The 22,433-nt window shown below is 45.2% G+C and overlaps 1 protein-coding gene across 13 annotated transcripts in view; it reads left to right on the top strand.

Moving 5' to 3' along the window:
* The window catches only part of LOC139540708 (receptor-type tyrosine-protein phosphatase S-like), a 271,577-nt gene that overhangs the window by 205,757 nt on the left and 43,387 nt on the right, over positions 1 to 22,433 (top strand). For 7 of the 13 annotated variants that reach the window (XM_071344598.1, XM_071344590.1, XM_071344589.1 and 4 more), the window contains 8 exons: positions 5,892 to 6,485; positions 7,544 to 7,638; positions 7,999 to 8,249; positions 9,238 to 9,325; positions 10,354 to 10,566; positions 10,897 to 11,063; positions 12,334 to 12,449; positions 19,634 to 19,681. In XM_071344598.1, coding sequence (XP_071200699.1) covers positions 5,892 to 6,485; positions 7,544 to 7,638; positions 7,999 to 8,249; positions 9,238 to 9,325; positions 10,354 to 10,566; positions 10,897 to 11,063; positions 12,334 to 12,449; positions 19,634 to 19,681 — 1,572 coding nt within the window. The remainder of the gene's footprint in view (positions 1 to 5,891; positions 6,486 to 7,543; positions 7,639 to 7,998; positions 8,250 to 9,237; positions 9,326 to 10,353; positions 10,567 to 10,896; positions 11,064 to 12,333; positions 12,450 to 19,633; positions 19,682 to 22,433) is intronic. The other 6 variants (XM_071344597.1, XM_071344592.1, XM_071344591.1 and 3 more) reach the window with 3 other exon arrangements.

The raw sequence follows: 22,433 nt of genomic DNA, 5'->3' as shown, positions 1-22,433 counted from the left end.
TCATGGTTGATGTAAGTTGAATTACTTTGAAAGAAAGGGCCAGACATGTACATCAAATTGAAATTAATGGTTTTGTGCGATACGCAAAAAAAGCCAGCAATTACATACAACAGAGCTTAGAATACTCCAGTCCCTGGCTATTCAGAACAAGGGACAGTTCGAAATGTATGGGTGGGGGGGCTGGTCCAACTCAAGGTCTCATGAAAAAAAATGCTCCCCCACCCCCAACATAAAATATATTTTCGCATGACCCCTTGTACTGTAAAAGAAAAAAATGCACACCCTCCTCCCTCATAGAATAAACTTAAAACAATGTTTACGACAACAAGTAACAATAACTGTAGCGACCCTGTGTTTCTAAACGTGGATATCAACTTTTCCACTTCAGCATGCTTTTGCTGCACGTTTGATGACACACAGTGCTACGGGCCAGAAGGTTGAGGGTTCGCCGACTACCGCGTACAAGCTCGTTCTCCTTGCCTGTTTCATTAGGCCTACACTACGATCAGAGCCGGCTGCAGACAATGATCAGCTTAGGGTCATTTAAATGCCATATTTATAATTATATAAAATATATGCAACACATTTTCTTCCAACAGGTTTCTGTGCCAATGCACCACAACCAATATGCAAAGCATACCGACTTTGGGCGGTTCAATATCACGGTTTGCGTTTTCAACAATAAATAGACTATGTCAATCTCGACCAACAGAAAACACAATCCCTCCCGACCTTGTTGGTCGAGCCAGCATTGAAGGCTTCGCTTGATGACCTCTGAATGTCATTCAACTTTTTGGTGTTTGGTAACAGATGTCTCATTCCATTCATCAAATGGCCACTGCATAGTTTGGTTTGATTGGTTGATTTTATTTGTCAGTAACAAACCAAAAAATACATACATATATATACACACAGTACAAAGATTTTTTTAAGTGACCGGCACAATAAAGTCGGGGACTTATTTCCATTGTGGTCCCAATTTTTTACAAACAGGTAAATACATATGCAATGACGTAGATACACGTTACAGAGATACAGACCAAAGAAATGTTATCCTGCACACATTAGCCAGCTTTTGACATTATTTTTACGGCTTTGAGTTGCTGTGGTAGTTTGTTCCAGTCAACAGCACCGATGTATAAAAAATGTGTTCGTACCAGATAGACTCTTATATTTAAAACAGCAAATTTTAGAGTCTCTGGCTCTGATTTGATGCTGGTGGACATCTCTAACAAATGAAAAATAGTTGGAGAGGTACTGTACCTGGGGGCTGAGTCCATGATGATTATCTGGACCATACCAAGTTGAATTAATAGTACTATAAATAGTACTTTTCTACAGATAGCCAAACTAGCTGCTTAAAATGCTCAACCTCCAGATGAGTATGAGGAGGGAGTTTAAGTACAATTCTTACAAGCTTGTTTTGGCTGGTAGCTTATTCTTTAGATGTTTGTGGCTGCTGGTGAACCATGATGTGCAGGCGTAATCAAAGTGACACTGGACTAGCGCACTTGCCAGAGTCTTTAGGGTGTCTACAGTGTAGCGCAAGCAAGCAGATGAGGACATTTGGCTAGGTTTAAACAACTTATATAGTAAAACCTGCAAAAGAGTGAATGTAAACCAGGGGGGGAAATGCACTACCCTCCCCTGTACCCAACAAAAAAAACACTCCTCAAAGCAAAACATAAAGTTAGACAACCCTCCCCTATTTTGGACCCCCCACACACACATTTTGAACTGTCCCTAACTATTCATAACAGTAGAATAAAGAATACTCAAATATATCCATACTGTACTACACTTTAAAATAATATACTGTATACAGAAGGACATTACTCTGTTCCATTAAGTCCATTAACATTCCAGGCCACCAAAGGTCATTTCTCCTCCCACTCTAATAGTCAGAATTTGTCATTAGTCTTCATCCCTCCATCTTCCCCCTCCTCCTCTTCATCCTCCCATCTCCATTCTCCCGTGAAGTGAGCAGATTGCATGTTGGCGCTATAACGCTGAGCCGAGCGGGGAGTTTATTTTAATCCCGGGATGCCTGGACAGGCCCCGGAATACACTGGGAAGAAACCGTCTGGATGCCACTAGCCCTCACAGACCGCCTGGCTATTCCTTCTCCTAATTGGCGACTTAGCACAACGTGTGGTGAAGGCACCAAACCGAAGCTTGTAGCACTGCATATTTATGGCTTCCCTTCAACTATCTTGATTTCTTCTGTCTTTTCTGTCTTGAAATAGATGTTAAATGAATGTAACGATTCTTGTCAACTGTTCTCTGGTGAGCCACTGACCCGCCCACTTAGTGGTGCATTCTGGTAGCCTAATGGGTTCTTAAATGAACGTTGGTGAAATGTCAGCATTGTTTGAGCGGAGACTCTTTACGTTTTTTGGGGGTCAGTGTCAAACATAGTGAAAAAAAAGAAGAGAGGAAAATGAAGATGGGAGGGTATTACAGAAGACCTTTGCTGTCAAAATAGCTGAATCTCCAAACGTGGCCACGGCGATTTTTCATCACCCCAGCTAAATTAGGTATATGTAGGGAAGCATTTTCAATTATGTTTGCCCTCCAACGCTGGTCAGCTCGTGCCACCTTCGACGCCTGATATCAATTGGATGCAAAAATGCAGCGGAGCACTTTTGGAGTGCCTTAGCCAGTGTACAGTAGAGTGAGGAGGGCCCGCGACCCCTGATATATCTCTCTGGAAGTTGTCGCTGCAGGTTAACCACTAACATGCTGACCACACGCCGCGAGCGTTGCAAAATAACAGTACACATGCATGTTATTCAATCATTGCACCCACACTGCTCGCGCACGTCAACGAGTGTCCGCGTAGCCCGGCGCTAAAATAGAACTTGGTTCTATTTGTGACGCTTGAGGCGCTGCAAGTCCTGCCTCTCCCATCTCCTCATTGGTTTTTAGGAGCATATACCCACGTGGGTGATTGAAAGATGAACTGAGGTCCACACTCCAGTCCAGTTGGTAGTGGTAATGCACCTTAAAGTTGGTTGGCAACCTCCATATAAAGTCCAAAGAAGAAGAAGAAGCCTGAAGGAGGTTCAAACTTTTCCCCTTTTATCTATAGATTAATTGTCGGAGTAGAGGACCTTGTACATTTCAGGTAAAATAACAATCCAATGTTTATATCCCAGGACAAATTAACTAGCAACAGCAAGCTAGCTAGCTAAATTAGCATAAATGTTTAATGCTTTTCGATCTGTCACCAAATTAATATAGCTGGTTCAGAGTTCGTTTTGATATTTCAACCTGCGTGTCCTGATCGTGTCTGGTGTGGGTGGACAAAATCAACATGCCCACTCGCAAGCGGTCTGGTCAGCATGTAAGAATGCTGCAATTTTTTTACTTTCACTTGGCACATGCACGCAAATGCACACACATGCACACACGCTCTTATACACAGACACACGTATTACTTGTCTTTAGGGGGGATTACAGAGCAATAGAGAGAGTGTGCTGTCTTTGTGTGTGCGTGCGCCCATGTATGTTTTACTAGTGTGTGTGTGTGTGTGTGTGTGTGTGTGTGTGTGTGTGTGTGTGTGTGTGTGTGTGTGTGTGTGTGTGTGTGTGTGTGTGTGTGTGTGTGTGTGAGAGAGAGAGGAGAGAAAATGAGTAGGAAACCCAATCCACTACTCAATCAAGACGACTGTGTGTCAACAGCGGCCATTAAAGCCAACCCTGATGGAAAACGTGCCTCTAGCTCCACTGGGAGGGATTGAGGGAAGCCAAGTGGAGAGGCATGGAGTGATGGAAGGAGAAAGAGAGGGATGGAAGAAGAGGGGGAGGTGGAGAGGGGTGTCCGCCCCCCCCCCCCCCCACTCCTCCCTCGTTGTCCCCTCTTTGCGGCAGATTGCTCCCAGTCCCATGTCGCCTTCATCATGAGGACTCTCATTCTCACCTCCTCTTCCTCCCTCCATCCTCCAGTTTTCCCTTGGCATAAACCTGCTTCCTCAGTTAACCCCACCTACCCTTTCCCCTTCATTTACAGTAGTCCCTAGCCTACCCTGTAAACACACACACACACCTCAGGCCCATTATCTCAGATGTTCTCATTGGGGCTTACTAAGCAGTGAATGTGAGGGGAGTCACGTTTAAACAAGACAGGCTGGTTGCAGGGCTGTAGTTCTAGTTTGTTAGCGGGGAGTAATGGACGTATTCATCTCGCCGCTGTTTGGAGGCTGCTGCGTTTCCATTACTGTTCCAACTCAATTTGCCCCTTCCCAGAACAGGCCCATTAACAAGAAGGAACAAAGTGGCTGGGTATATGGGGAAGTGGGGTAGATGTGAGTTGTCAATTGGTACGGGAGCCTGTGTGCGTGCTACACAGTGGCTAAGAGTGTGTGTACAAGAATGCACACACACGGTAAATGTGTCGGCAGAAATCCACACACACACACACACACTGAAACAGACACACATAGCATTGAGGTAGATATTGTTCCAGCCAGTGAGAGGGAGGGAGCGATGGCTCCGGACAAATGGTTGGCTTCTCCAGATTGGGCCCTGGCCTGGGCGAGAGGCCAAATTGCCCTGTGTGCAGCAGGGATGATGTAAGGGCAGGAACTGTCTGCTGAGTTGGGCTAAATCACGAGGCACGGTGAATACACAACCCACACACACATACGCATGTACGCACGTAAATGCCAGAAGTACTTGCATTGCAGAGTAGCCTAACACACATGTACACAAATTGAACTTTTACACCTAATGCGTGTGTGTGTTGGAGCCTGTGTGTGTATGTTTATGATTGAGCCTGTGTAGTGGTGTTTCGGGGATAGCATTTCGGTAGCGTTTTTGGGAGTCAGGTGTATCAAGTGAAAGATCACATCTTTTGCCTCATGTATTTTCATAGACAACGTTAGATGACTAGTCTGGTGTGGGATCGCTGTGCTAAGACGGGACTGGAGTGCAATTTCACAGCACTCATCTCTCACTAAGCGCCGCTCACTTCTGAGACAAAGCCTCCGTGTTGACACTGGCTCTATCACACTGATGGGACCTCTAACTAACGGAGAGAAACACAGAGAGGAGAGCTATCCACAACCCCGAATCTGGGTCACTGAAATAGAACGTCTAGCCTACTGCATCATCCAGTCTATAGCTCATCCAGTCTAAAGCCTCATATCGAGAGTTGATTATCTCTTATCTTTTACACTGAAACTTTGAGAGTACTTTTTTGTAAGAGAGTCACGTCACAGTTAGCCTGGGTGCCGGTCTGTTTCTGCCAAGGCTTGACAATGACAATGGAGTTGGCCAAGCACAAACAGATCGGGGACAAGGCTACATCACAGTCACTTTGAGTTCCAGTTCCCATTTGCACACGCTTCTACTCGTCGATGCTGAAATGTATTGAATATCGATTTGTGAATAGGAGAAATGGCTCATTGTTTCTGTTGAGAGGACCTTTGAAGCTGCATTTTGAATTTCGTGTAATTATCGGAATTGACTGAGTTCAAATGGAATCGACGCCAACACAAACAGAGTACTGTAGGTCTACCGGCCCAACATTATGTCGTTGAAAGTGTAAAGTAGTCCCAGACAAAATCGGTTTTAGTGGTCCTGTTTCTACTGACTGTTCTTGCATAACCTTTCATCTGCTGAAAGAAAATGTTTTTTTTGCCCCACTAAAAGGCACATTCCATTCCATAATGAAGAAAACAAGTTTATCCCACACCAACATACACCATTGTCCCCCCGAGCAGCCTTAATCTTGTCCACGATGTTACGGCACAGTCTATTATTTGTTATTGACGTACCTAGATGTACGGAACCACACACCGTTCTCGCTCCTCAAAACAAGTCTTGTTTGACCTCCTAGAGTAAAATATAAATGGATAAAAGTTGTGTTTGTTTGCTTTCCTCAACAGTGCCTGGGCCGCCCTACCTGTCGGTGGCTCACGATTCGGAGACGTCGGCCGTGGTACGCTGGGACGCACCCGATGTTATGATCCCTGGCATGGAGCTGCAGGGTTACAGGCTTCAGTTTGGCCGCAAGGACGTGTCCCCGCTGGCCACTCTGGAGTTCACCCCCCAGGAGAGGCAGTACACAGTGGCCAGCGTCCACCGCGGTGCTACCTACCTCTTCAAAGTCCAGGCTAAGAGCCGAGGTGGCTTCGGGGAGGAGGCTACGGCCGAACTGCATGTGCCTGAACAAACACCCCAAGGGTACCCCCAAATCAACGAGAGCTCCAACGTGACCTGCTGCTCGGTAGAATTGGCGTGGTCGCCCCCGGTGCTGGCGGAGCGCAACGGGGACATCACGGAGTACACGCTGGCGTACCAGGAGACGGGCGTGGGGGGCGCACCCCGGGAACTCAGCCTGCCCGCCATCCAGTCCAGCTACGTGCTCAACAGCCTAAAACCCAACTCGGCGTACGACGTGAAAATACGCGCGCACACGAGTGTAGGTCCAGGGCCCTACAGCCCGCCGATCCAGTATCGGACTGTGGCGTTTGAGACAGGTATGGCTTGCCTGTTTCTCTCCCAACCCGGGGGGGAAAACACAAAATTGAAAACAACAAGCAACAACACAAAAATGAAACCAACTTCCCCCCCTCCAACCACCTTCACTTCTTCTCCACGACAAAAAAAATCCTAGAACCTTAAAAAGTTTGCGGGGGACACTCACTTCACTAACCCAAAGGTAAAACCAGTCAGTAAGTTACAGTCAGTCAGTTTGAAAAAGGGGAGGACGCGGCGTTCCAAGGTAAGTGCCGGTTGGTCAGACACCTTGCAGTCTCCTTTCACCACTATGCAGCCAAGCACACTCACAAAGCTAATGCAGCCTCACACACACTCCCCCAATTTGCAAAGAAACTAAACAAAGGTAGGAACTCAGTGTTTCAGTCAAGAGTTCGTTTGAGTCCATTTCCGTTAGCAAGTGCAAGACTTTGGTTCCTTATTTCCGTTGGTTTTCAGTTTGTTTTGAGTCCCCCTCTCCTACTCTGTTCCCCCCCCCCCCTCCTACTATGGTAAGGTTTGTGGCATGGCATCCCCCCGATGCACTGCTAACGACTGTCTGCATGCTGTGTTTGGGTCTGTCTTTGTGCCCGCCAGGCAGCACGTCGTGGGCAGTGCCAACCCATGCTCAGAGTGCAGAGATGGTTGGCGCCAGAACCACAAGGGTCAACGACTCCTGGTTTTCAATGGGATGGGAGCGGGCAAAGGGGGATAGTTACTAGTAGAAAGATGTGGTGGTCAGAGAGGGGTTGGCACTGCCCGGGTGGCCGGCCAGCGGGCACGTCCGTGCTCCATGGGTCCGTACTTGTCCATGAGTCTCCCGTGCTGTGTGTCTAACCAATAGCGTTGCCCCTTTCACAGCCTATCACAGCACAGCTCACCGCCCGCTCACTACTCCAACCCAGAGGACCCCAGCTGGGAAAATGACCTACTCTTCCTTTTTGTCTCTTTCACACTCTCTCACTCTCTCCTTTCCTCCTTCCCCAGCTCTCCAAACTAAACACCTCTCTGTTTTTGTTTTGTTCGTTTCCCTTTATTTTTCTCTTCTCTCTCACGACAGATGTCCCGAAGAACTTCACAGTGAAGTGGGTTACCAAGACAACGGTGTTGCTAACGTGGAAGTTTGCTGAGAGGCGGTTCCCATTCCGGTGCACGGTGAGCGAACGATGGACAGACAGACAAATCGACACACACGTCTACAGGACTCGATGAATTCATTTGTGGCTAATTATGCCACCGACTGCAATTTTGATTTAAGTCACAGTTCAAACGATGCAATCTTGCGTAGACCAAATTATAGAGTTAATCAACCCTTGCAGAGAGAAGTCTATAGACAGCCAGGCATACACATGCCATCTTGGAACACACTATTCCCAAAGAAAATCTCCTACAAACTAATTTTACATTGTCCATGCTTTTACCCAGCAGTTTTACCCCGGAGCTGAGACTTCCCTAATGTGTCTTTTTTTTGTGTGTGTCTCCGTTTCTCCATCTGTCCATCTGCCCCCTGTCCAGATTGAGTACAATCGCCAGAAGATGGACGTGGACGCCCGGCTGACCAAGGCGCTGGTCACCAGCCTGCGGCCCAACACCACCTATGAGTTCCGGGTCACGTGTCAGGAGAACACAGAGGGTGGACCTCGCCACCGTGTGGTCGCTAGGACTGCACCGCCCATTCTGGTCAAGAAGCCCAGGCTGGAACTCTACTCGGAGCCGGACAACATTCTGACCATGGGTTTCACCCCGGTGGAAAGCAAGGACATCAAGTGAGAGAAATTGACGCCTAGGTTTCGGTATATGGGTTCATGGGTTTGTCTGACCTGGTTCTTTCTTTCATCGTTCTTTCTTTTGTTGGTTCATCCTCCTTTCTATCTTGCCTTCCTCTTTTCGCTCTTTTGCCGGTTCGTCCCTCTTGCTTGCTGTCCTCTGTGTTTTTTTTCACTCCCTCAAACTCCCACACTCTTCCACATAGCACACATTACACCTTGCTTTCTTGCCCTCGCTGTTGCCAACCTTCTGTCTTGCTCTCTCATTTCCACTCTCACTGCGGTGTTCCATTATCCTCTCCCTCTCACAGTCCTTTTCCTCTGACTTACTATCTATCACTATCTCTATCTCTCTCTTTCTCTCTCTATCTCTCTCTCTACCTCTTTCTCTATCTCTCTCTCTACCTCTTTCTCTATCACTCTCTCTACCTCTTTCTCTATCACTCTCTCTACCTCTTTCTCTATCACTCTCTCTCTCTACCTCTTTCTCTCTTACTCTCTACCTCTTTCTCTCTTACTCTCTACCTCTTTCTCTATCACTCTCTACCTCTTTCCCTATCACCCTCTATCACTCTCTATCACTCTCTACCTCTTTCTCTATCACTCTACCTCTTTCTCTATCACTCTATCTCTTTCCCTATCACTCTCTATCACTCTCTCTCTCTCTCTCTCTCTCTCTCTCTCTCTCTCTCTCTCTCTCTCTCTCTCAAACATACATACATACATACATACATACATACATACATACATACATACATACATACATACATACATACATACATACATACACACACACACACACACACACACACACACACACACACACACACACACACACACACACACACACACACACACACACACACACATACACACACACTTTCAGGCTAAACCCAACCTAGCCCATTCGTCCCTGTAGTGTACGTTAGTGTTATGGCTCTCTGAAGATGTTGTATGTCGATGGTACTGATGTCTGTGTGCCTCGCAGGAATTTCTATGTGGTGGTGGTACCACTAAAGAAGGGCTCGGGAGCAGCCCGACATCACAAGAACCCAGACGAGATGGACTTGGAAGAGGTAAGAACCGAGGAATAACACACATTCCAGCGTGTCTCAAAGTCCACAATGGTATTGTGTTTCAACCACAGTGCTCTTCCCAGGTGACTCAACTTCTTTTTATCACTAAAAACTTGAACCATATGTACCATATCTGAATAAAATAAAATAAAAATTGTGACTTACACAAAGGGCACAACATTTCTATAAAATGTCATATTGCGCCCTCGCATGTGGTTCTGGCTAAGTTTGCCATATGCCATGGAGATGTTTATAGCAACGTCGGAGAGGTACTGTCGTTTTCCCCATGTGTGGTCCCTCTCCCTCCATCCATCCATCCTGCCTTTCCCACCCTTCCTCGGTTGTTAGGGGTGATCCTGAGCTGTGATCAGCGAATGGCCGCGGGAAGATGTTTTGGGTTGGGGGTTGGGATCTTCCCTCGGCTTTGGATCGGCGGTGAGCTATTGGATTTGGGATTACCAATATTCCACCTCTTCAGAGGACTCCTTCGTTTTCTGTTGTAAAGGAATGGAGTGGCCTGGTCTGTCAGGGCACCATGCCAACAAGCACCCTATTGACTTTTGGGCCAGAGTGTACGGAGGGAATCGACCTGCAAAACCCTATTTAGGGAAGTTTTCAGAGGACATTTCGATTTTTACACAAACTATCTCCGTTGATCAGGTGGTTATATGTTCTCCTCTTCACACACTGACTGATCAGATAGACAGGCAGGTGGAGAGAAAAGATACAGACAGACGGACGGACAGAGAGACGGACGGACTGTACTTTTGATGGATACAGTGGGTCTGCCAACTCTTTCCCCTTTTTAGCGTTTTACGAGAGCATGCATGAACATTCTCAGTCAACTTTTTCATATGGAGATGAAGCAACTAATAAGTAGAGAGACGGATAGACAGATACATTTGAGAGATATATACATTCAGACGGACAAACCAACCAACCACGACAAAGTCCCTTAGACATCTCACACCTCCTCAACCCCCTTCCATACCTCGTTCACCTCGCCACTCTCTCCCCGTCTCCTCCAGCTGCTGAGGGACATCACCCCGAAACGTCGCACCAGGCGCCAGCTGAGCCAGGCGGACGGCAAGAGGCCCTACATCACAGCCTGCTTCAAGCAGCTCCCCGCCACGTTCACCCTGGGCACAGAGCACCGCCACAGCAGCTGTGAGAACAAACCTCTGGAGCCCGGGCAGGAGTACGTCTTCTTCCTGCTGGCCGAGCTCAACACCACGGCCGGGGTGAGGACTAGAGATGGAGATGAGAGGCGCATGTGGATACACGTGCACGTGCACATGCACACTCAGACACATACGCTTGCACACTCATACACACACACACACACACACACACACAGATCCATATACAATATCCATATACAGTATAGAGATAACTAACTGGTCATACCAGATGTGTGAGTGAGTTAATGAAAGGTATTCGTGTTATTCATAGCTACACTACTTCTCAGTTTAATTCCATTGAGCCCTTGTCTATATTTGACGTCTGTCTATTTGTTTCCTGTTAATTGTATTGAGCCCTGTGTCTATCTATCTCTCGCTCGCTCTGTGTAGAAAATGTTTGCGGCCAGCCCATACACGGATCCAGTGGTGACCCCAGAGATGGAAGTGGATCCTCTGCCCATCGAGACGGGCGGAGATGGCCTCATCTGGGTGGTGGGGCCCGTGCTGGCCGTGGTCTTCATCATCTGCATCGTCATCGCCATCCTCCTCTACAAGAAGTGAGTTACGTTGTAGGAGACTCTGGGGGGGATGTAGGCTACAGGGGATTCTGAGGGGATGGCGTTTGTTCTGTATGTGGGGGGGGTGACTTTTCAAAATCGAACAAACGTATGAGAATTTCAGTATGAGAATTGTGAATGAAAGGAAGGTTGCGAAGGAGGGGACAAAAACGGAGAGACTGTGGGGGAAAGAAGACATAGAAGAGTTAGGGAAAGAGCTAATGCTCTGTGTTAATTGAAGCCAGAAACATATTAATGATGATATCTTTACTTGAAGGGGGGATATCTAAAGCCTTGTTTTAACTTCAAAGTAACTGAAATCTAAAGTATCCACATGTGTTTTGGGGCTGGAGCAAGCAAGCAGTTGAAGTACTGTATCTGATTCTGTTTTAACAGTTGTAGGCAACACACTGTCTAAGAGACCACAAGCCCCAGTAGTATACTGTAGCTGTGTGCAGTCATGTATGTAGAATAGGCAGGCCAAAGTTTGAGTAGGAGAAACAGGGCCTAACTTTCAGATGCTCCCTGACAATTAGTCTGACCTTGGCTTGTACCTCTGCATGCTGGTGGTTAGGGAGAGTAACATCTCTCCTTGGATCTCTCTCTCTCTCTCCTCTCTCTCCTGCATTCCCTCTCTCTCCCTGGTGGCTAGTGTTTCTACCTGCCCTTGGTCCTGACACCCACACCCCCCCCCTCACCAAGACACACACACACACAGTCATAAACACACACACACACACACACACACACACACACACACACACACACACTCACAGTAACACACACTCACGACCCAGACCGGCTCCTCCAAATGCTGATGAGCTTTATCTAGCTAGCACTGCGAGGCGGCTGCCCCTGTGAATTTTAAAATGCTCTCTATTGATTTCTCTCTTCTCCCCCCTCTCTCTCCTTGTGTTGTGTTTTTCCCCTCTTTATATATTTATTTGAAACTCCATTGCTTTCTCCGGAAGCAGCAAACCTGACAGGTAAGGCTTAGCCGTACTTTATTGCTGTGTGTTTTTTCCGGCAAGAAAATAACCTGTCTCAGCATAAAATATGTTTTTAATTAGTCGGGGTGAAAAAATGTCAGGGAAAGAGAAGCTGGCTCACTAGATATTACTCTCGAACTTGTTTCGTGGAGGGTTATTTCGACATTCAGCACTAAAGTTGTTGTAGCATCACAGTGAGCTTTTTCGTGTGGAGGGTGGACATTTTGTTTGGTTGCATCTTGACGGTGTGCGTCTGTCTTTTCCTTCCCCCTTTCAAAAAGCCGTAAACGAAAGGAGTCAGAGCCCAGAACAAAATGTCTGCTGAACAACGCAGAGATCACACCCCACCATCCCACAGACCCCGTGGAAATGAGGCGCATCAACTTCCAAACCCCAGGTACGGTGTGGAGACGGGACACAAACAAACACAGACCAATTTAGCAGCATTGTAGGGACTTATAGGTGAATGCGCAGCCCACATATACACTACCATTCAAAAGTTTGGGGTCACTTAGAAATGTCCTTGTTTTCCATGAATACACTCATGAAATTAGTTGCAAAATGAATAGGAAATATAGTCAAGACGTTGCCAAAATTATAAATAATGAAATAATAATTGTGTCCTTCAAACTTTGCTTTCGTCAAAGAATCCTCCATTTGCGTCAATTACAGCCTTGTTGTCAATTTGTTGAGGTAATCTGAAGAGATTTCACCCCATGCTTCCTGAAGCACCTCCCACAAGTTGGATTGGCTTGATGGGCACTTCTTATATACCAAACGGTTGAGCTGCTCCCACAACAGCTCAATAGGGTTGAGATCAGGTGACTGTGGTGGCCACTCCATTATAGACAGAATACCAGCTGACAGCTTCTTCCCTAAATAGTTCTTGCATAGTTTGGAACTGTGCTTTGGGTCATTGTCCTGTTGTAGGAGGAAATTGGCTCCAATTAAACGCCGTCCACAGGGTATGGCATGGCGTTGCAAAATGGAGTGATAGCCTTCCTTCTTCAAGATCCCTTTAACCCTGTACAAATCTCCCACTTTACCACCTCCCAAAGCACCCCCAGACCATCACATTGCCTCCACCATGCTTGACAGATGGCGTCAACCACTCCTCCAGCATCTTTTCATTTTTTCTGCGTCTCACGAGTGTTCTTCTTTGTGATCCGAACACCTCAAACTTAGATTAGTCTTTCCATTACACTTTTTTCCAATCTTCCTCTGTCCAGTGTCTGTGTTCTTTTGCCCATCTAAATCTTTTATTTTTATTGGCCAGTCTGAGATATGGCTTTTTCTTTGCAACTCTGCCAGGAAGGCCAGTATCCCGGAATCGCCTCTTCACTGTTGACCTCGAGACTGGTGTTTTGATGGGTACTATTTAATGAAGCTGCCAGTTGAGGACTTGTGTGGCGTCTGTTTCTCAAACTAGACACTCTAATGTACTTGTCCTCTTGCTCAGTTGTGCACCGGGGTCTCCCACTCCTCTTTCTATTCTGGTTAGAGCCAGTTTGCGCTGTTTTGTGAAGGGAGTAGTACACGGTGTTGAACAAGATCTTCAGTTTCTTGGCAATTTCTCGAATGGAATAGCCTTCATTTCTCAGAACAAGAATAGACTGACGAGTTTCAGAAGAAAGTGATTTGTTTCTGGCCATTTTGAGCCTGTAATCGAACCCACAAATGCTGATGCTCCAGATACACAACTAGTCTAAAGAAGGCAAGTTTTATTGCTTCTTTAATCAGGACAACCTTTTTCAGCTGTGCTAACATAATTACAAAAGGGTTTTCTAATGATCAATGCGCCTTTTAAGATTATACACTTGGATTAGCTAACACAACGTGCCATCGGAACACAGGTGTGACGGTTGCTGATAATGGGCCTCTGTACGCCTATGTAGATATTCCATTAAAAATCAGCCGTTTCCAGCTACAATAGTCATTTACAACATTAACAATGTCTACCCTGTATTTCTGTTCAATTTGATGTTATTTTAACGGACGAAACATGTGCTTTACTTTCAAAAACAAGGACATTTCTAAGTGACCCCAAACTTTTGAACGGTAGTGTATGCAACCACCCACCACTCACCCCAACACAGGTACACACATACTTTTTAGGAAAATGCACACCCTCGTACACGAACAATCAAACACCCCTCACACATTGACCTACACATGGAACATAAAGACATCCGTACTCTCACCAGCGTATGCACATACAAACATGTTCATGCATACACCCCAGTGACCTCACACAATTATCATGTGAAAGAAAATGTGAATGGCTCATGTATCACTGAAAATCATGGTGGATTTCAGACTTTCAGACCCATCAGCTCAATGAAACTATATTTGAAATGTTTGGAATGTAGACCAATGCTGTGTTTTGTCGCTGATATTTAATTTGTGTTTCTCCATCTACCCATACATACTACTACAAACCAAACGTTCACAATAACCATAACACCTTGTATCTCTAAAATTATAAAGATCAGAGATTGTTTTTTTTTGAATGAGAGCATCTTTCTCAAAACCTTTTAGTCCACTTTTCTGTCCTTCTACCATCACTGTCCTCAAGTGTTATGTTGTTCATCATCTTGGCTGGAAAAGCCCTCTCCGTTAAAAGACAAGAACACTTGATCCTGCTCTCATTTTCTCCGAGCTTCTCCGTCTCAAGCCTTGGCTGACATTTCCCCGTGGCTTCTGTCTGGCCTTGTTGTCTGTCTACACCCTGTGACCTTGTCACACATTCCCCCCGTCCTTGTCTTTTCTCCTTACTCCCTTGTTTCCTCTATTCATCTCTCGCTCCCCCTCTCCTCGTCTATCAGTCATCAGTCTTCTGTCGCCAATCTTCAGTCCATCAAAAGGCTCACATTTCAAAGGACCTAATCTCCTGTGCTGCATGGTGAACTCGAGATTTGGTGCAGGCAGCCTATACTTGTAACCCCCACCCTATTTGTACATTGGAGGACAGAGCGAAATATCATTGGACTCCCAACACAAAGACAGACACACACACACACACACACACACACACACACAGAGGTTCCAGTGGCTTGAACCCCTCTCCTTTATCACACACTCTCGGATGTAGGGCTCGTACCCTCACCACCGGCCCTGTAATAGCAGAGAAAATGAGCATGATGGCCTTTGGTCGTATTTGTGTCTGCTTTCCTTCCAGTACATTCCCTCCTCCGCGTCTCTCCTCCTCCTCCTCCACCGCTCCTTAAAGAATAATGAAAAACCTTATTACGGTGGCTCTCTCTATCACACACACACACACACACACATTCTACGTATTATTAAGTGAATCCTCGTCTCCTTTTGCCTATTACTGTCGTCCCATTGAATTCAATGTCATTATCTCTTCACTCGGTGAGACGTTAATTTAAACAGACATTTTAGCGCAATTAAGCTGGGCGGGGAACATTTTCGAACATCCCCATTAGCTAATAGTGGCCATTGTTCAAACGAGCGTACTCTACTGCACTTGGAGGGCCCTCCAGTCCAACCCAAAGGAGCATATGTCACCAAGCCCATGCCTGCGCAGTGGCCGCTGCCTTGGGTTAGCATGAAATATGTTTTAGATGATATGTCAGATGCTACACTAGACTATAGTCTAGGCGTGTGTTCGTGCTGCGCTGGGGCCCTCTCGTCCTTATCTTTAGGTTTGTACTCCGGGTCTGTCTCCAGACTCGCCTGGCTAATGAAGCACAACTTAGTTGATATCTGTCATCTCCCCCTCCAAACCCACTCCTCCCCCCGTCTATAGCTATTAGTTATCTCTCTCTCTTTTCTTTTCCTCATTTTGTGCCTCCTACAGCTATTAACCTCTCTCTCGCTCTCTTCCTATCTCTGTCTCCATTCTTTCCCACATTTTTTCTTCTTTTCATATTTTTCTGTCCCCTGTCATCTGCATTTTCTGGTTCCTTTCTTTCTGTGCTTTCGCTCTTTCACTCTCTCTCTCTCTCTCTCTCTCTCTCTCTCTCTCTCTCTCTCTCTCTCTCTCTCTCTCTCTCTCTCTCTCTCTCTCTCTCTCTCTCTCTCTCTCTCTCTCTCTCTCTCTCTCTCTCTCTCTCACTCACACTCACACTCACACTCACTCTCCCTCTTTCACTCTCACTCTCTCTCTCTCTCCGATGGCCACTTTCCCACATCTCCAAATCCAACTCTCAGAGGTCTCGGCTCTCATCATCTCACTTCCTGCCAAGCCCTCTGGTCGGAGGCTGACTTCCTCTACCAGGCCTGCAGGAGAATACCGTGCTCTGCTCACTTATGCATCCACACACTTACACAGACAGACACATACAGAAAGTATTCACACCCCTTGACTTTTTCCACATTTTGTTGTGTTACAAAGTGGGATTAAAATGGATTTTATTGCCATTTTTTTGTCAACGATCTACACAAAATACTCTGTGTTGTCAAAGTGGAAGAAAAATTCGAACATAATTTTTTTTTAATGGAAAATAAAACACTAATATATCTTGATTAGATAAGTATTCAACCCCCTAAGTCAATACATCCTTTGGCAGCGATTACAGCTGTGAGTCTTTCTGGGCAAGTCTCTAAGAACTTTGCACACCTGGATTGTTCAATAGTTGCACATTGTTCTTTTAAACATTCTTGAAGCTCTGTCAAGTTGGTTGATGATCATTGCTAGACAGCCATTTTCAAGTCTTGCCATAGATTTTCAAGCTGACTTAAGTCAAACTGTAACTAGGCCACTCAGGAACGTTCAACGTCGTCTTGGTAAGCAACTCCGGTGTATATTTGGCCTTGTGTTTTAGGTAATTGTTGAATTACCTGCTTAAAAGGTGAATTTGTCTCCCGAGTGTGTTGGAAAGCAGTCTGAACCAAGTTTTCCTCTAGGATGTTGCCTATGCTTTGCTCTATTCCATTAATTTTTATCCCAAATAACTCCCTAGTCTCAGTGATGTGTTGTGTTGGATTTGCCCCAAACAAAACGCTTTGTATTCAGGACAAAAAGTTAATTTCTTTGCCATATTTTTGGGAGTATTACTTCAGTGCATGTTTTGGAATATGTTTATTCTGTACAGGCTTCCTTCTTTTCACTCTGTCATTTATGTTAATATTGTAGAGTAACTAAAATTTGGTTGATCCATCCTCAGTTATCTCCTATCACAGCCATTAAACTCTGTAACTGTTTTAAAGTCACCATTGGCCTCATGGTGAAATCCCTGAGCGGTTTCCTTCCACTCCGGCAACTGAGTTAGGAGGTGTTCATGTATCTTTGTATTGACTGGGTGTATTGATAGACCATCCTAAGTGTAATTAATAACTTCACCATGCTCAAAGGGATATTCAATGTCTTCTTTACGAGCCATTGGAAAACCTCCCTGGTCTTTGTGGTTGAATCTGTGCTTGAAATCCACTGCTCGACTGAGGGACCTTACAGGTAATTGTATGTGTGGGGAACAGAGACGAGGTAGTCATTTAAAAATCACATGAAACGCTATTATTGCACAAAGAGTCCATGCAACTTATTGTGTGACTTGTTAAGCACATTTTTACTCCTGAATTTCATTAGGCTTGTCATAACAAAGGGGTTGAATACTTACTGACCCAAGACATTTCACCTTTTCATTTTTTATTCATATGTAAACATTTCTAAAAACATAATTCCACTTTGACATTACGTGGGTATTGTGTGTAGATCAGTGACACAAAATCGAAATTGAATCATTTCAAGCTGCGACACAACAAAATGTGGGAAAATTCAAGGGGTGTGAATACTTCCTGAAGGCACCGTGCACACAAATACACGCTCCAACCCCACACTTGCATCGGGAACGCCTCATCTTTGTGTTTAACTACACTGTCTTTCCACAAGTTGTCGAAATCAGGTGGCACGCGCACGCACACACACCGCCGGAATGATAAATTACGTTTTTGGAACAGAGATTTTGTCGGCCCCCCCCTCTACATTTAATTAGTTATTGTCACAGTGAAATCAGAGGAAGGGGATGTCGCACCTCTTCGTCCCCATCTTTCTGCACTTGTCTGCTGATTTCCTGACCTGCTCATCCCCTTCTCGTTACGCCCAGTCTCTCTTCATGGAAATTGTCAATTGAGATTCTCACCTCAGAGAAGCATGACCGGATGACTTACGGGATGGTACAGAAGGATGAATCTTAGTTAGGAGTTAGCCCTTTGGGTACACCCAGCCACTCATCTCGGAGGTGTGGTAAGGGTTTTTAAGGTCACACTTTGAGGACAGGAAACCGTGTGCTCTGAGGACTTCCAATGAGATGACCTGTAACCTTTTGGTCACTGCCTTTTTGTGCACGTCCGTTGTTTCGTTTCCTTGCTTTCTCTTGTGCATATGACCAGAAGTATATTTTGTCTCTGTCGGAAGAAAACCTGTAGCTGTTGGAAATAAAGTGTTGTTATGTATCTTCAGAAATGGACGTGGCAGTTTTTCAATTCCCTGAAAGCTTTTTGGGGGAGATGTTTTGTTCAAACAGTGATTTACTCAAATGGAAAGTGTAAGTTGTTCTCCTGACAATGTAGTTTGAGGGCTACAAGATGCAACGCTAAAAAAGGAGTTCACATACTCAATCTTTTCACCAGCAAGTGCCCTTGCCGTGAACAGTATTTTGTAATTGCTGCAGCATTTGTACTTCATCTAGAGTATGCATCTATGCTTCATTGGGCTACTGTGTGCTAGCGGTCCATGAGTGTATTCAGTTGAAATGCTTTTGTGGCCCAGAAACTGAATTTGCACTCCTTTCGAGTCCAGAGCAGTAAGCAGCTGCAGTGCCGAGCTTCAGTGACCTCATCTTGACCAAACAGACAGGTGTGAGGAGCACGGCCTAAGATGGCCCTCTCTCTGCCTGAGTAGAAAGGCAGACAGGAGACCTAAGAGGGTGTCGGCTGTGACGCAGCCTTTACCCATCATGGATCTTCTTGACAGACTTTGTACTGTCAGAACTGCTTCCTCTCGCACCAGCTCAGACTTCTGAACAAAGGGGCTTTTCACCATTCATTTTTCAGAAGATATATAAGCCGTTTCCCGTTCTTTCTTCCTTCCTTTATTTCTTTCTCTCGCTCTCTTTTATGATGGCAATTTTCTTACTTCTGTTTATGTACGAGAAACAAAATCGATTTCTGATCCACACTATGGCAAGGCAGCTTGATAGAGGAGTTTCAATTGGGCAGGAGTGATGGACGCCTGTGCCAAACAAACAGCTTGCGTTGCCACCGCGGCACTGATTTTGCCAGTGGGTGGGAGGATGGTCAAGGTATGCTGCTGAATGTGTGGCCTACTTTCCCCCTGCCTGTCTGACAGGCTGGCTTCAAATCCAACACTCCCTGTGAAGGACCTCAATAATTCTGGACAGGGGAGGATCTGTACAAAAATAACCCAAAAGAATAGTGATTAATAACATTAGTAAACATTTGTGAATTAAGTGAAGGATTGAGATCATTTGCATCTCTGTATTGTGTGTTTCTTCGCCTTTTATAATTTTGTCAATTTTTAGGATTTTTAAGTTGCCTTTGCATTTCAGCATTTTTTTAAACAAGTTTTTCTTTCTTTTTTATGTTTGCTATTCTTCACAGATTCTGGTCTGAGCAGTCCTCTAAGTGATGCCGATTTTGACTATGAAAGTTAGTCCCTACGCATTTAGCTCCTGTGTTTGTCCTCTCGCATTATTTTTGATTTTCTAGCATTGCCCCCATTTACAAAGTTTATTTCCCACACGTTGCAATTTCAGCACTAATTTTCTGTTTTTTCTTTCGTAACCCAGCTGTTTTGACTTTGGTTGGATTTTCAGTTGCGTTATTCACACAAAGCTGTTTGGCTGCGCATTAATCCACTATACGTAACCTCTGCGATCACTTCTGCTGATGTAAAGATGGGGTTTTTGCAGGAGTTCTGTCTTCTCTCTCACTCCCCTTGCTCCCCATCCCTCCACCTCCACCACTGCTTCACTTCCAATCTGAACTTGACTGGGTCTTTCTGCAGTCTATGAGATAACGAGCGGAATTAATTAAAGACCCTGGCAAACGATGGTTCGACATTTGATCGTCTCCCTCTCGCAGGGGGAAAAAAAGGAAAATAGTTTTTTTCCCTCCAACGCCGAGGCATGCTGAGAGTGTCTTCTCTTTTATATGTAAATAAACATATATCAACAGGCCAGTGGCCGGGGCTATCAAAAGGAATCATTTTTTCCCAGGCGTATCGACTGCAGATCGGAGATAGGAAATGTTTAATTAGACGCTAGTTGTGTTTCTCCGTGCCCATTGATCGCTGCTGTTAATTGCTGAGAAAAAAATGGAGGGACTACTTCGATATTGGAGGGAAAGACTGTGGGAGAAGAGGGGGGCGGGGTAGAGGAGGAGGTGGGGGGTAGGGGGTGGACAACAACTTGTCCTTGAAAACCTTTACATGTGATCGACTCGTTTGTCTTTGGCAGGCCCAATAATTATTATTATTATTATTATTTGGGGGGGTGCTTAAATTTGTACTATTTCACCTTTTTCCTCTGAGCCCTGGTTAAACATTGTACAATAATGAACAGGGTACCAATAGGTGCCATTTCAGATGCAGCCCCACTGTCTGTGTTGATACAGAGAATATTTTGTCGAGTTAGGCAGGATTCGAGATGAAAATGGACTGTCTCCATAAGCACCAACTCGGAGCGCGGTCCAGTCTGCTCCTCTGCAATGCATTGTGGGTTGTATTCATTAAAAAAAACAGTTTAGATGTATTGCTTGTTTTTAACAGACTGAGAGCCCAAATGAACGCCAGTAAAATTATACTAGACAGCTATTATTTACTCGTCATTAATGAAGCAAACGTCAGTCCAATTCATATACATTTCCTTTAAGTTTAAATAAACACAGTTAATGCCAGTGGGCCTACGTTCTTTTGTATATCCCTGGCTACAGCTCCTTTTTCCCAAACCAAACACTTAAACCGTAGCCTCCGCAGGCTGTAGCAACTGTCCTGCACTTATAGTACATCTGAGGCAGTACGATTGGCTGTAGATAGGCACTGAGGTACTAAGTGTTTGAGTACGACGCTGTCTGCCACTGAAACACTAAGCGCACCCTGCTTTTGACCTTGCCGCTAACAAACCGCTCTTTTTTATTTCCGAAGGAGAAAATAAGGGTGAGGGAGCGTCCTCGTTTGCGTCTTTTCCCGTTGAGTTTGTGGGATGGCAAATTGACAGGCTAAGTCGAATTCATCCGATTTGAACCCGCATTCGTAATAAACGCACCGTCCGGCAATGATTAATAACAACCCGTTTCCAGCCGATGCCATATGAAAGTAGCATGCGATGTTAGCTCAGTCGGAAACTGATGTGTGAGCAAACAGATTTAGGAACTTGTTCACATACAACTATATCAGGGGGGGGCTTGCTAATACTGCTCTTCCCATGCAAGGTTTTGTCTATTAATTCAACTTAAGGTAATAAATAATTGAACAGAACAATTCTTAAAGGAGTATTAAGAAGTTTTTTTTAGTTGGCCTCACAAAGGATCGTCACATTGGTTCACTAATTGAAAAAATTAAGACATGCTATTGAACGGTGTAAAAGTCCGTGCTTGAATTTGGCCGGTGCTGGGACCTCGAAATTTCAACGACATCTCTTATGCTCTAAAATATGAACACCGGCACTGTAAAATTAAATTGAGCACCGGCACCTAAAATGAGTACAGGTACTTTTTTCATTTCACTTTAAGCACTGGTAATAATACAATAATAACTTCAATCAGTGGGCCTTATTCAATCAGTGGGTCTTTAGAAGATCTAGTGCGATCCACCTTTGAACCAGTCCTCTAATACAACACAGCATGTCCAGTCATCAACTAGAACTGTGGTGTTCAGTGCCTCAACCTCCATTAGTCCCTGTGTCTCCTATACCCCTGTTATATCCCTATAATCTTTACTAATCCCCATGTAATTGTCGGCGTAACATTGTTCCCTCCATTTAAAAAAATTACCATCACTAATTGGGAGTGACGCCAGGGAGTGTCGAGTGTCCCCTCCCCGACAAAACAAAACATTTGTGATCCCGTCGACATTCGGGCGGACGCTAAGCGCCACGCAAATGGGATAAATTTAGGATGCTTAATCTGATTACGCCGATTTTGCACGCCCAAGGACGTCATCAAGATTTAGACAACTTTTGACCTCCATTTGCAGAAAGCAACAAAGTGGGCTTAAGCTCCTTTTAAAAATATGACTAGCGTTAAGTTCCGTGCCGGGGATATGTCCAGGGACAGGCCAACAATATATGACTCCACCGTATTCCATTACATGCCCAGCATTATGCTCCTAAATGGATTAGCTCCAGTGTACACACACAGCCCCGCCAATAATGTTACAGCACATTGCCTGGTGCACTTGGAG

This window comes from Salvelinus alpinus, chromosome 16 (genome assembly GCF_045679555.1).
Source record: "Salvelinus alpinus chromosome 16, SLU_Salpinus.1, whole genome shotgun sequence".
NCBI lineage: Eukaryota > Metazoa > Chordata > Actinopteri > Salmoniformes > Salmonidae > Salvelinus > Salvelinus alpinus.
This window is presented reverse-complemented; position numbering and strand designations above follow the sequence as displayed.